Source organism: Olea europaea, chromosome 14, assembly GCF_002742605.1.
Source record: "Olea europaea var. sylvestris chromosome 14, O_europaea_v1, whole genome shotgun sequence".
Classification (NCBI taxonomy): Eukaryota; Viridiplantae; Streptophyta; class Magnoliopsida; order Lamiales; family Oleaceae; genus Olea; species Olea europaea.
Genome location: NC_036250.1, coordinates 10,587,230 through 10,600,868, shown reverse-complemented (window position 1 = coordinate 10,600,868; position 13,639 = coordinate 10,587,230). Strand labels below are relative to the sequence as shown.

General features: G+C 35.1%; 1 protein-coding gene and 1 long non-coding RNA gene across 2 annotated transcripts; both read left to right on the top strand.

Annotated features, from left to right (window-relative positions):
* Positions 1–340: 340 nt before the first annotated feature.
* LOC111409649 lies at positions 341–821 on the top strand. Its single transcript, XR_002705505.1, has 2 exons — positions 341–458; positions 550–821. It is a non-coding gene; the product is annotated as an uncharacterized LOC111409649 (long non-coding RNA).
* An 8,369-nt stretch (positions 822–9,190) lies between these two features.
* LOC111409131 lies at positions 9,191–11,628 on the top strand. Its single transcript, XM_023039088.1, has one exon. It carries the CDS (start codon positions 9,340–9,342, stop codon positions 11,509–11,511), a length of 2,172 nt encoding a protein of 723 aa, XP_022894856.1. The 5' UTR covers positions 9,191–9,339; the 3' UTR covers positions 11,512–11,628.
* Positions 11,629–13,639: the final 2,011 nt, after the last annotated feature.

Here is a 13,639-nt window from a genome sequence, read left to right as displayed (position 1 = left end):
TTCTACAGCACGAATCAAAATTCTCTAGTACAAAAATCAACACAAATCACAATACATTAGGTTAAAAATAAAAATAAAAATAAAAATAAAAAAATCATAAAATTTGAAATAAGTACACGTCTCACGTCAAGACGATGATATTTGTCAAAAATAATAAGTATTGGATTAGATGAAAATTAGTCTTTCAGTATGAGAGGACAAAAGTGATCAATTAATATGTATATGGAGAAGGATCATTGTACCTCAATTATTATTATTATCTCACTAGGAACAAAGACTCTGAGAGTTCCATAAGTTGACTATGCGGCAAACGTCCGTTGCTCGACTATGTTAATTTAAATAGCAGAACCCGACATAAATGGCTTCTTGAAATTGGAAAAGGGAAAAGGAAAGTTATTTATTAGTGCATTCCAGTAAGGAAGTTGGACTCTTCGATTTTGTTTACACACTTTCATACTGTGAGTCAAATGCATTTGTTTACATTTTTACTGTTATTAATTTCTGTTCTTTTTTGTTTTTCGGTTAAATTTTTGGGTAAATTGTTTCAAGATTCGTTACCTTTTTGGAGCATTGAATTTTTATTATGGAGGAAATTGGGGTTTCTTCTACATTGATTACAGTGTAATCATATTGGTTCTTCGCAGAGCGTTAAAAATCTCTGTGGCGGCTGAGAAAGACTGGACTGAAGGGGAAGATAAAGAAGGAACTGGGTTTCATCAATCTTACTGGAAAATCATATTCTTTTACTTCAATTTTGGGTGTGTTTTCTCTTTTATCAAAAAGTTATGATTTTTAACATTGGTTCTCTGTGATTGTGTGTAGTGTGTGTCTCTTTGCTTTACGTATCCATTATTTAGTCCATAAATATATCATATAATCCAACGATTTCTTCCCAAAGTACACATATCGAACATGAACAACAAACAACCGATTTTTCCTTTTTTTCATGATACGTTGTTCGAAAAAAAAAAATTTTGACCCCACAGTTCAGATGGTCTGGGTCCGCCCCTGACTATGTGCATATTGAATTCTGATGTTAACAAGTATAAATGACATTAATTTAATTTATTAGATAGCTTAACGTTATTTATGAGGAATAGAATGTTTCTTATATAAAATGACACCCTTTAATCGAGTAGAAATAATCATTACAATTACACTTCTAATAATCTATGAGTTCAACTGATTCATACCCATCAGTTAAAAGGGTGTTTGATGGGGATTTTGAAAATTGATTTTTTGGCCGTTAGAGATAAAAGCGGATCGTATCTGTGAGAGAATAATTCAAAAATGACGACTGCAATAGTGAAATAATGGTTGAAAAATTGTTTCACTTCGCTTAAAATCCCGGCCATAAAGATTCTTGAGAAGTTTTGTCCTTTTTCACAAAGGCAGCCTCACTTCTTTACATAAAGAATGAGTACTACCTTTATTTTCGAAAAGTGAAAAAATTAATCAACGCTAAACATGAATTCTTTGAATATAGAAGAGACAATTTTATCATAACTATGTCGGCTAAATAAATCTCCACGTGGATTAACTTGCTAAAAGCCTCTCTTGAAGTGGTTTTTTATTTTTTTCGTAAAAATATGTTGCAAGAGATATTTACTATAAAATCTAACACACAATTAAATATATAATTAAAAACATTAATCTATCTTCCCTTTGACAACTAATTTACAAATAATTATCATAATTTTAATCATTCATTCAAAATTATTACTTATTTATTAACTATTCATTTTGTGACACTTATCAGCCCTTGTTTAATGGGGATTAAAATTAAATTTGTATTAGATTTTGATTAAAGTTTTTGAAATTTGTGTTTGAAAAGTTGCGAAAATTCATGAAAGATGTGATCAGTACTAGTTGTTTAATTTTTACTTAAATTAAAATTAATACTAAATAGGGGCTCAATATTATACAAATTGGATGGCTAGAAAACGGTCAACTATTGTAGGAGAAGTAGTATTCACACGAAGACTAGGACGATAAATTAATCAGAAAATCAGTCAACTATGGCTGTCCAGATATTCTTGGTGCGACCCCGCATCACATCCAGTCAGGGGCCACCAAATATTCTCACTTACTAGCTAATTGCCCGAAGAGCCTAACTCAACTACTACTGTGCTTCTCACGTTGAATAGACGACACGACTCAACAGCATATTAAAATATTTTTCATTTAACAGAGGGATGACAAACGGACCAAATCGTCTGCGAGTTCACGAATTCAATTCGTTGCAGCTTAATCCATGGACTTGTTCTGAAACGACCTGACTCGTTTTCAATTTCATTTTATTAATTTCTTAAAAAATGAGCTGGATCATTGGCTCGTGACTAGATCGGCGAGGCCTACTCCGGCCCACAAGTTGAAGGATCAAATCAAGCCCACTTTATGGACACAAATGGAGCTCGTGTGTCTAAGGCTCGAGATGGTTTGTTTTAACCCATTGTCACCCCAACTTAATACGTAATGAGTACTTCTTCCTATTTCATATGAATTAAAAAAAATGCGTGTTTTTAAGTTATCATATGCATGAAATTTTTAGTTCATTAAGATTAACCAAAACTAGAAACGAGTAGGATAAACTTTCGAGTTAGAAATTAGGTATAAAGGGATGGTACAATAGTAGCCACAAGCATAAGATTATATAATAAATATAGAGTTTCTATCGAATATCTTATTTGAAAAATTGATCCAATTTAATCATGTATGACTTAATTATAATGTTCTCACATCCTACACTATTTTATTTATCGGTTGTGCTATATGTACATTACGACTTACAGATTTATTTACTAACAGAGAATGTGAAAATATTTGATTAAATTAAAATCTGAATTTAAAAAAAAAAAAAACTCTCTTTTGACACCTTACAAATCTATAAAAGACAATGTGAATGATGATGTATAATAATTAATAAATAATAGTATTAAGAAAAAACTAAAATGAAAATATTTCTATTTAATCGTCCAATCCTATAGAATGTTGAATAATATTTCAATGAATTATTTAGGGTGGCAAAAGAGTCGAGTAGTTCGTCGATTCGGTTAGTCAAAGCTCAGCCCATAGATGACTCAAGCTAGTTTTGAGATAAGTATGAGCTGAGCAAGGAACAACTCGCAAATAAGCCTAAAGTATACGAGTCCACAAGCTCATAAAAAATGTGAACAAAAAATTGAAGAAAATCTCACGAGCTCGGCTCGACCATTGAACACAAGCCAAGCTCCTGGTTAGACAAGCCGAGCCAGCTCGACACGACCCGATCCATTATCACCAATAAAATTATTATTGAGTTAAATGATTATCATATTTAATAAATTTCATCAAATAATATATTGGCTCGTGGATTCGTAAAAAAATGTGAATAAAAAAATTAAAAATATATAAAAAAAAAATCTTGAGCTGATGTGCTCGGCTTGTGAGCTCAAGAGCTCGACTTGGTCTTTGAGCACGAGCCGAGCTCGTGGATAGATAGACTGAGCATACTCGGCTCAATCCTTTGCCATCACTAAAATTATTATTGAGTTAAATGATTATCCGATTTAATAAATTTCATAAAATAATATATTAACCTGAAAAGAATAATTTTCTATTTCTATCAAAATATTCTCGAACTTGATTGATTATTTGGGCAGTGTGAAATCTGACAATGGTCCATGGGATGTCGGCTAGACAGCCTAGACCCATTGCCGCCACTAAAATTATTCTTGAGTCAAATGATTATCCTATTTAATAAATTTCGTAAAATAATATATTAACTTGTAAAGAATATTTTTCAATTTCCATCAAAGTATTCTTGATGGACTATTTGGGCCTCGAGAAATCTGACAATGGCCCATGGGATTTCGGACAGGGATATTTGGGTGGTGGAGACTCGGTGTTGACTCACTAGCGGACGCGGCGATTCTAGAAGGGGTGCTCCACAAATTTTCCTATTGTTGAATCTGTGTAAAATCACCGCCGTCCGTTCACAGATGTGTAACTCGTTTATCGATTCTAGAACGGGTGCTCCACAAATTTTCCTATAGTCCAGTAATTGAATATGGGAAAAAGTCATATATGCCTAAGACATAAAAAATATTTTAATATATACTAAAAAGTAATTTAATTTTATAACATACTACATACACCAAAAATAAAACATGAAACTTTCCTAGATAAAAGTTTGTAACTGAAATTTTTAATATGTAAATATCACGCTGAACATTTACAGCTTGTTTGAACCTCATTATTTAGAAAAAATGCATTTTACTGTATTTTGACATCATTTCAACTATATATTTTTCAATAAAATGATATTAAATGCAAATCCAAAAAAAATTTCTTATTTTTTAACCATATATTTCCTATCAATACACTATTCAAAAATTCATTTTTTCCTCTAAAATGAGGCTCAAACAAGGACTTAATTACACCTACAATAACGGAAATTAAAAAATCCAATATGGAGTTGAATTTTTAGATGCTTGCAGATGTAGGATAAAAAAAAAATTAAAAAAAATCCATTTCCTGCCATGGAATCTTTGAATTTCATCAGGGGCGTTTGATTAGTAGTGTTGATTCTTAATAAAAACCGAGTTTTATTAAGAAATCAAGGTAAGTATGATCATGATGTCTGAATCATCCTAAAAATCATTATGTATCCAAGTAGAAAATGCATTCTCTCTCTTTTGGCCTAGGTATTTGATCCTGATTACACTATTACTACATTTTTATCTAAACATTCCAGTTTGTGTATTCTGCATCTGCATATGAAATTCCTTGTTTACCTTCATTGTTCTATTAACCTGGTAACTCATTTTTTCTTCTTCTTTTAGGTTGAATTTTCAAATATGGTATAATTTCATGACGTGTATTGCGCGATGTATGCGAAGTTCGCTTCTGACTATCACCTATTCTGTAATTATTGAATTTATCCAAATTTCATACAAGCTACGTGTTGTGATGGATGGATATTTGACAAATTTCAAAGCGTGTCCATGACATTATATTCTTTTTTATTATCCATTTTTAAGGTTCATATTCATTGCAGGCAAGTTTGCAATGTATACATCATAAAGTTTGCCAAGTTCATATTTGATGATTCCAGATCTCGTTATTATCGAACCCCGACTACTTGACCCCGATCACACCTCCAACCCCGACCTTATCATCATCTAAAAACACCAAAACCAGCTCGGATATTTGAGGTCGGGGTAGATGTGTTGACTCGTCAACTTCCATATGTGACCTATGGAAGCACTAATCCTACCTTGAACACAATCCCTACCTTCTAGACTCCTTCTTTGACTCAAACAGTGATTTGAATACATGAGGTGAAACACCAACTCTTTTTCCTACGAGGGAGAAGGATTGTGGCAGAATCAGTCCTCCTAGGACTCAACCACTAACACCTATAAATATACAACCTGTGCTCATTCCAAAGGTACGTTCTTCATTATTATCCTCAGTTTATAGTTTCACGCATAAAATTCCCTGTCTGACTTAAGTATCGGAGGGGCGACGAGCACACACATCGTTGCCTTTGTTTCAGGTACTGGAAGGCGCAGTTCGTGTTCCATCCCAGTCATCAAGCTCGAGACTTTCAGGTGATATTTTTTGGTAGCATCAATATTCAACTGGAAGATTCAGCAAATAGCGAATGTTTTTGTTCCCGCAAGCACTATAACAAGCCTAGCGTGTCAACTGTATAAGTATGGAAATCAAAACTAAATGGAGGCAATGAAATTGATTCAAATTCCTTATTGAGATCGTCAGAAAGCTAAGAAGGAAAAGATCGTAAAAATTTCATAGATGACGGACAAGGAGAAATCAAAATTTTATTCTTTTTAGGTTATTTTTTGTTATTTTGTGCAATTTATAGTCATATCTTTTACATATGCTAGCAAAGTTTTGTGCCATGTTGGGTTGGTGAATACGATGAACAAAGTAGGAAGTTCTATGTGGATATTTTTAAGTGATATTGTAGATGCATTTTGCGAATTTCGATTTCTTTTATAATATTTTATTGTATACTATTTCTATCTTATGTAATTTGGTACATGATCTTATATCAATATGTAATCAATTAACACTCACTACCAATACTTTGGTCTATCATGAAATCACAGCTAACAATATACAATGGTTGATTGTGGTTTCTGTCAGGCAATAGAAAATCTGTTGTCCTATAACTCATATATGTTGTGCATCAAGTTTAAATATGGGCATTATATATTCACGTCATGTATGTCGTGCTTTTTAAGGTTTCAACAATTAAAGGCACTTGCCATTTTCTAGTTTCATCATGATATTATTACATTTGTATGACAACATTTATCGGTTGTTTGCAATTGTTTTCTATTGGGTAATAGATATTATGGTGTCGTATTAGATAAACAATTATAATCCAATGCTAGCACTTCATTTGTGAATTTGATACTGTTGAATTTATTACCAGCTGTGGTAAAGGTAACAAAACATTTCATAATCAGCTTCACACAATCTCGATTAAGTGACATGTTAGATATAACAATATAGATTACATATACAAACCAAAATGCAAAAAACAAAAAAAGAAAAAAAAAAGGTTAAAATGACATTTTAGCTCTAACAATCTACAATTTTGCATTACATAAAAGAAATCTACATTAAACAACGCATAAATATGATAGTTCTATCAAATACAATGGAATTTTAGTATGTATCTGTTCTACGAATTACAATGCCCATATTGCAACGTTACATCAATAATCTTTGGATGTCTTCATTGCAGACCATGATCAGTTATTGATATTGATGACAGGTTGCAAATACACTTTACAATAGACAAATGGTACAAACCATGGTCAGTTATTTGGCAACACCATTCGTTCCTTCACGCCTTGCCCCCATTTCCTCCACATGCTTCTTGTCCTATGTACAACAAAATGAAAATTAGCTCAAATTGAAAGAACATCATGAAATGGAAAAGAATAATTTACATACTGAGCCATCATGAAATGGAAAAGAATAATTTACATACTGAGCCAAATCTTTGAAGCAAGTCACTAGGAAAAATAGTTTGGCCACATCCACGCACTAAACTTTCTTCGAGTTGTGCTTTTCTACTCTTTCAGAAGTGTTATATATTTGATCTTCAACATTCGATGATAAGAGATCATTGATTTGATATACAAAATATGAATTTATCATATTGATATATGAAGGTGAGTAATCTGTGGGTTGATTTTGATTTTCTGGATTAGAGGATTAGGGATTTTGATTTTGGTGTAAAATGGTTGTGGAATTGAGGTTTTCTTTGGTAAAGACAAAAACATTAATTGAATAAATTAAATTGGGGCTTGTTTGGTGAAGCGACAGAAGCTTTCAAAAAAAAAGTCAATTGAAAAAAAAAGTTATAATGTATATTGTGAATTATTATTTTAAAATGGGTATTACATGCAATTTCCTAACAGGCCTGATTGTAGATGAGCCTTACTTAGATTGGTTGGGCCCATATCCTGGACTCGAAATCTAGTGTTCCTATGTTGTTGGGCCAACCGGTTGAGATGGGCAACCCCTTGGATGGAGTTCCTAATAGAGGACTAAGCCACGTTGTTGGTGGGCTGAAATTTTAGCCATAAATTTTTGCATGTCGTCCTATTTCAGTCGAACACTTGTCAAAGGCTCGATTGACCTCATCAACTACATTTCTTCGGGTTTTTGGGAATCAGAGCACTTGGTTTGTGACGTTGATGAAGAATAGGACCTTAAATCCTTATGAAATTAAGACATGGAAAATACATTGCACAAATTATCTGGGCTTTTGATTGTAGTTAATTTAGTGTTGGGCCCTTATACGTGTATGCATGTGCTTGGATGGACAACTTCGTGAAGGATAAGAAATTCTCTTATATGTGTATGCATGTGCTTGGATGGACGATCTTAAACGTAGCCAATCTCAGCCACACTCCCCACACCACCAGACCCTACAAGAGAATAACGCGTTGTCGTAACTCCATTTCTGCCTTCATTGAATTAATTAATAAATATACTTTTCGCTTTCATTGTTCTTTGAAAAAATAAAAAATCGATAAGCTCATGAACAAACTTAGCTCTATCCATCACAAGCCCAATCAAAGAGCCGCCCAAGCTCCACTTTTGGGTAAACGAGCAGGCCAGCTCGGCTAGTAGCCCAAAAAGCCTGAGCTCGTCTAGGACACGAGCCGAGTCAAAAGTAAGAGCCCATGAACCGGCACGGTGCCACTCCACATAAATACCTAAATGTAAATTAGTATCAAATGGTATTTTTGGGACTAAAATTCGTGGAAAAATTAAAAAAGGGTATTTCAGATTTTCCACCAAAATATATAGTACAAGCTTTCCATGTCAAAAACAAAAACCTCAATTATCAAAAATTCAAAATACAAATCAATTCATATAGTCACTTGTACCGCAAAAGTGTCCCTTGTTTAATACGTTAATTAAACAATATATATCACCAACATTGCACCAAGAACATGGGCCATGCCCAAAAATTAGAGGATTTGTCTTTAGGAAGTTAAGGCAATGGTCCCCTCCTATTTCGTAAATATTTTTGGATTTCAATTTTCAAGGAAAGTCCAAGGATTGGTGGTCATGTCGGATGGCACACCGTTCAAAATGAGTGATTGATTATTCTGCTCGACTTACTTGTATCTAATGACTCAATAAGTTGGTGTAAGTTGGCATTACTTCACTATGTGCACCACTTAAGTCTGTATATAGGTCTGATTTCCTCCCAATTACGAATTGAGCACACTTCAAACTTCACCACACATAGTGTGGAATTCAGCCTCTTTTGAAAAGAATTTATAAATTATTTAAATTATAAATTGGTACAAATGAACAATGAATAAGTGAATAATATTTGTGAATTTATTAAAATATATGATTGGAGATGAAATTTGATCATTTACAAATAATTTATGAATTATCCAATAGATAAAATATAAGGAAAATTAAATATTTCAACTTTATTAAAATAGTATTCATAATTTCAGTCGGATTAAACATCTTTACCATATGAATTATGACAAAAGGGTTTACAGAATTCTATGTAGCGAAAAATAATTTAATGGAAGAGATATTGTATTTCATGTTACCAGATGAGCTGCTTGTCGTCGTCTGAGGATAGAAATAGGACACATATTGCGCAGCACAAAAAATCATCGTACACGTGTCTGATGATAAAAATTGACTAATTGTTCAATACGTATCTCTCAGCCACGAGCACCATATCCAATATTATCTCTTGCACACTCACCGATGAGCACTTATAATCATTCTGAGAATCCAATTCATTTTCCTTAACTCGATTTAGGAAAAATTCTGATGGTGGAAATGAAACCCTCAAGTCTTCAAGCTCTGATCACTGTCTTCTTCAATTTTATAGTGCTTCCAGTCTTGGCAACGGCGGATCTCGACGGCGGTGGCGCCACCAGTATAGTGTTTACTACTTTGGGAAGATCAAGCTATGCCTTCGACATCTACTCCCTCCCAATATCTGGCCCAGCAAATGAACTGAAACTCACTGATGGAGAATCTATCAATTTCAATGGCCATTTTCCGTCTTTTTCATCATTATCTAAAATTAATCCTCTTCTAGCCAAACATGTCCTTCCCTCTGCGGCTCCATTGATACACCTCATTTACGTTACTGAACGTAATGGGTCATCCAGTATTTACCTGGATACGGTTTTTCACAGTACTGGGCCAAGATCCACACTTGAAGTTCCGAATGAGTCGAACGGGAATTATGAACGAGTGAAGGAGTTGAAGCGGGTTCAGACTCGTTTGATGGGGTCGAATCGGAGGGTATCAATGAAGGATAGGCCGAGTTTAGTGGGTGAGAGTTTGATCTACGTGTCGACTCATGAGGACCCGGGCGTGCCACGAGCTAGTTGGGCTGCAGTGTACTCGACTGAGCTTGTGACTGGAATGACCCGGAGGCTGACGCCTAAAGAGATGGCGGATTTCAGCCCTGCCGTGTCTCCATCGGGGATTTGGACTGCGGTAGCGTCGTACGGGGAGAAAGGGTGGGCAGGAGATGTTGAAGAACTAGGGACTGACATCTACGTGTTCTTGACTCAGGACGGATCAAACAGAGTTAAAGTGATTGAGCACGGTGGGTGGCCGAGCTGGAGTGACGATTCGACTCTGTACTTTCATAGAAGATGTGAAGATGGATGGTGGAGTGTTTTCAGGGCGACTCTCCCGATTCAAAACGGACAACTCGGTGTCGACCCGGTGGCGATTCAGCGAGTTACACCAGCGGGTCTACACGCGTTCACACCTGCAGCTTCTATAGCTAATAAGAGTTTCATAGCAGTGGCTACTAGAAGACCCGGAAACGACTATCGCCACATTGAGCTATTCAACGTTGTTTCCAATAAATTTACTGAATTAACCCAACCCGTTTCACCAAATGTCCATCACTTGAACCCGTTTATCTCAACGGACGCTTCCCGGGTCGGGTATCACAGATGCAGAGGTGTAAACAATGATGGGGAGAGTAACAATTTGTTACTTGAGAATCTCCAAAATCCATTATTACCCGGAATTTCTTTATTCCGGATTGACGGGTCGTTTCCTTCGTTTTCCCCGGACGGGGAACGTATTGCCTACGTGAAGCTTCCGGGTGTCTATGTGATGAACCATGACGGGTCGGGCGAACGGAGTGTTTCTACGAGAATGGCCTTTACGACAGCATGGGATTGGAAAAGAAAAGGAGTTGTCTACACAAGTGTTGGACCTACATTTGCTAGTGAAAGCACAAAAGTTGATATAATTTCGATAAACGTCGACGACGATGTCCCGAGCTACAAAAAATTGACTTTCGGAGGTGAAAATAACGCATTTCCTTCACCTTCACCCGATGGAAAATGGGTCGCGTTCAGGTCGGGTCGATCAGGTCACAAGAACTTGTACATAATGGATGCTTTGAATGGAGAAGCGGGCGGGCTTTATAGGCTCACGGAGGGTCCATGGTCCGATACAATGTGCAATTGGTCACCGGATGGAGATTGGATTGCTTTTGCATCGGATAGAGAAAATCCGGGTTCGGGTAGCTTTGAGTTGTTTAAGATTCACCCGAATGGTACGGGGCTCCAGAAAGTAATCGAAAGTGGTTCGGGTGGACGGGCCAACCACCCATGGTTCAGCCCGGATGGGAAGTACATTGTGTTGACGTCCGATTATGCAGGAGTATCGGCTGAGCCAATTTCGAACCCTCATCATTATCAGCCTTATGGTGATATTTTTGTGATCAAATCAGACGGTTCTGATATAAGAAGATTGACGCATAATTCTTATGAAGATGGGACCCCAGCTTGGAGCCCCAAATATATGAAGGCCGTTGATGTTGAATGGTCTAACGGTGGAACAGAGTGTTCATTTGAAGATTGCCACTGGCTTAATACAAGCACTAGCACTATCACTATCACTATCACACCGGTTGTTGAGGCTTATTACTCAAGTGCACCTAAAATGCAATGTGCTCAATGATAATGTGTACATTAATTTTCATTTCCTATGTCTGTATGGTGTGTTTGGTACGTTATATTGTACATGAAAAAATGAGAATAATGAACAAATAAAAGTATGTTATAATATTTTCGCATGTACCATTTGTTCGATATCTTGATGGCTAAAATTCTAGAGGAGTTTGAATTGATTGAAGATAATTTTTCCTAGTATAGAACAAAGAAGGTCAAACCATCGGGGACATGTCCAATGGAAGTAAACATAAATATTACTTGAAAGTAGAGTGTCTTAACAATTAATATAATCTTAGTAGGGTTGCTGAGTTCATGTTGAGTTTCATGCAATTTGTATACATAAAAAATCATATATAATTGAAGCACTTGTTCAATCAATACAATTATAAAGTTCATTAATAAAGGATACAAAGGTGCCGCCCTCCAAATAAAAAATAAAAAAAATTCAATGACTTGATTTGAGAAATATATTTCAAGTCTTTGGTCAGAATTTTGGACCCAATTATTGACTTGACGAAATTTTTGTTGTAGGCATAGCGTTGAAGGGTTAAGCAAAGAGCTTTTCACTTTTGTTGATGTTACTTTGAAATGATTGATCTCGTTAATAACAATATTAAGAAGATAATGACATCACACACTACTAGTCGTGTGGTAAAATTGCATGTTAGTTGCCAAACATCCCAACTTTCCAGGAAAATCGACCACTAATTTTCGGGTTTTATTAGTTTCATTGTTAACATACCCAATCCTACCAAAGTTCTTTTAATTAGTCATTTGAAGTGTATACGAGAAGTAAATTTACATCTATATTTTTCTTATTCCTATTTTTGGTGCATACCATCCAAACAGTCTCTTAATATCTTTCCTTTTTTTTTTTTCAAGTTTTTCGTCTTTTATTCTCAGTCCAATGTTGTATTTACTATTGCCAAACATCCGAACACGTTGTATTTGCTATTTACAAAGAATAAAGTTTCATACTATTTAATCAAACATATTCAATAAAATTTAATCAAAATCTATATTTTCTTAAAATTTAATATTATTCATGGAAAAATTAATAGTCTATTGTTCAAAAATAGAAAATAAAAAATGTCAAATGTACAAATCATCTCGACATGGATGGAAAATGACTCATTAGAGTTGCTTAGTTCATGCCATCAAAGTTATTCATTTAGTGGAGCACTTGTTTGATTCTAGTTACTTGATTTTAGTAACATATTCATCACAATGTGGATTAAATTATTAACAATCAACAAAATAGTGATTCAAGATTTAGGTAATAAGTTTGCATCCAAATCGTATTTGAGTATTAGCTGTTAATACTAAAACTAGGAAGAGAATGAAATAGCAAGAGTTGAATAGAAATTTGAGGTTAAATATACTGACGCTATATGTTTCTTTTGTCTTGTCACATTTATGTTTTTACTTTGGAGTGGCAATTGAACAGAGCGGTTTGTCGAAATCGGGCTCATGGGCTACCCGGGCTTGTACAATAGCTAGCTTGAGCCGAGCTCAGCCGCTCGTTTGGCAAGCCGAACTGGCTCGGCTCTCCAAATGGGCGAGCGCTCATTGGCGAGCCCACGAGCTCGCAAGAAATGAGGCTCGTGGCTCGTGTAGCAACAGTGATCTGGTCACTTTTTTAAAAAGTTAAAAAAGTGACTGTCGTTTTCAGTCATTAAACTATGAATAGTGGCCAAACAGCCACAATTTTTTTTTCCCCAAATTTTTTCTATAAATACCCATATACCCCATTCTCATTTTCACAACAAATATATAATCTCTCTCTCAACTCTCAAGTCTCAATTCTACATTTATATTTTATACAATAATTCTCTCTGAAGCTTACATTTATTTTTGTGACATTTATATTTTTACTGTTTTACATTCATACTTACTAGTTACTAGATTTCGACTTCATCATAAACAAATGGATTTATACTCATTTTTGAGGTCTTGTTCGGTACGGAAGGAGGTGAATCGTCTATTACGCCACAAAATCAATTTCAGAATAAATTTTTCGATCTAAATGACGTACCTATACTTAAAGATATTCTAGATTTGGGTGTTCATGGAAGCAATAATTCAATTGATTTGGACGATGTTGACGTTCCCGAAGCGGAATAAGAAGAGGAAGA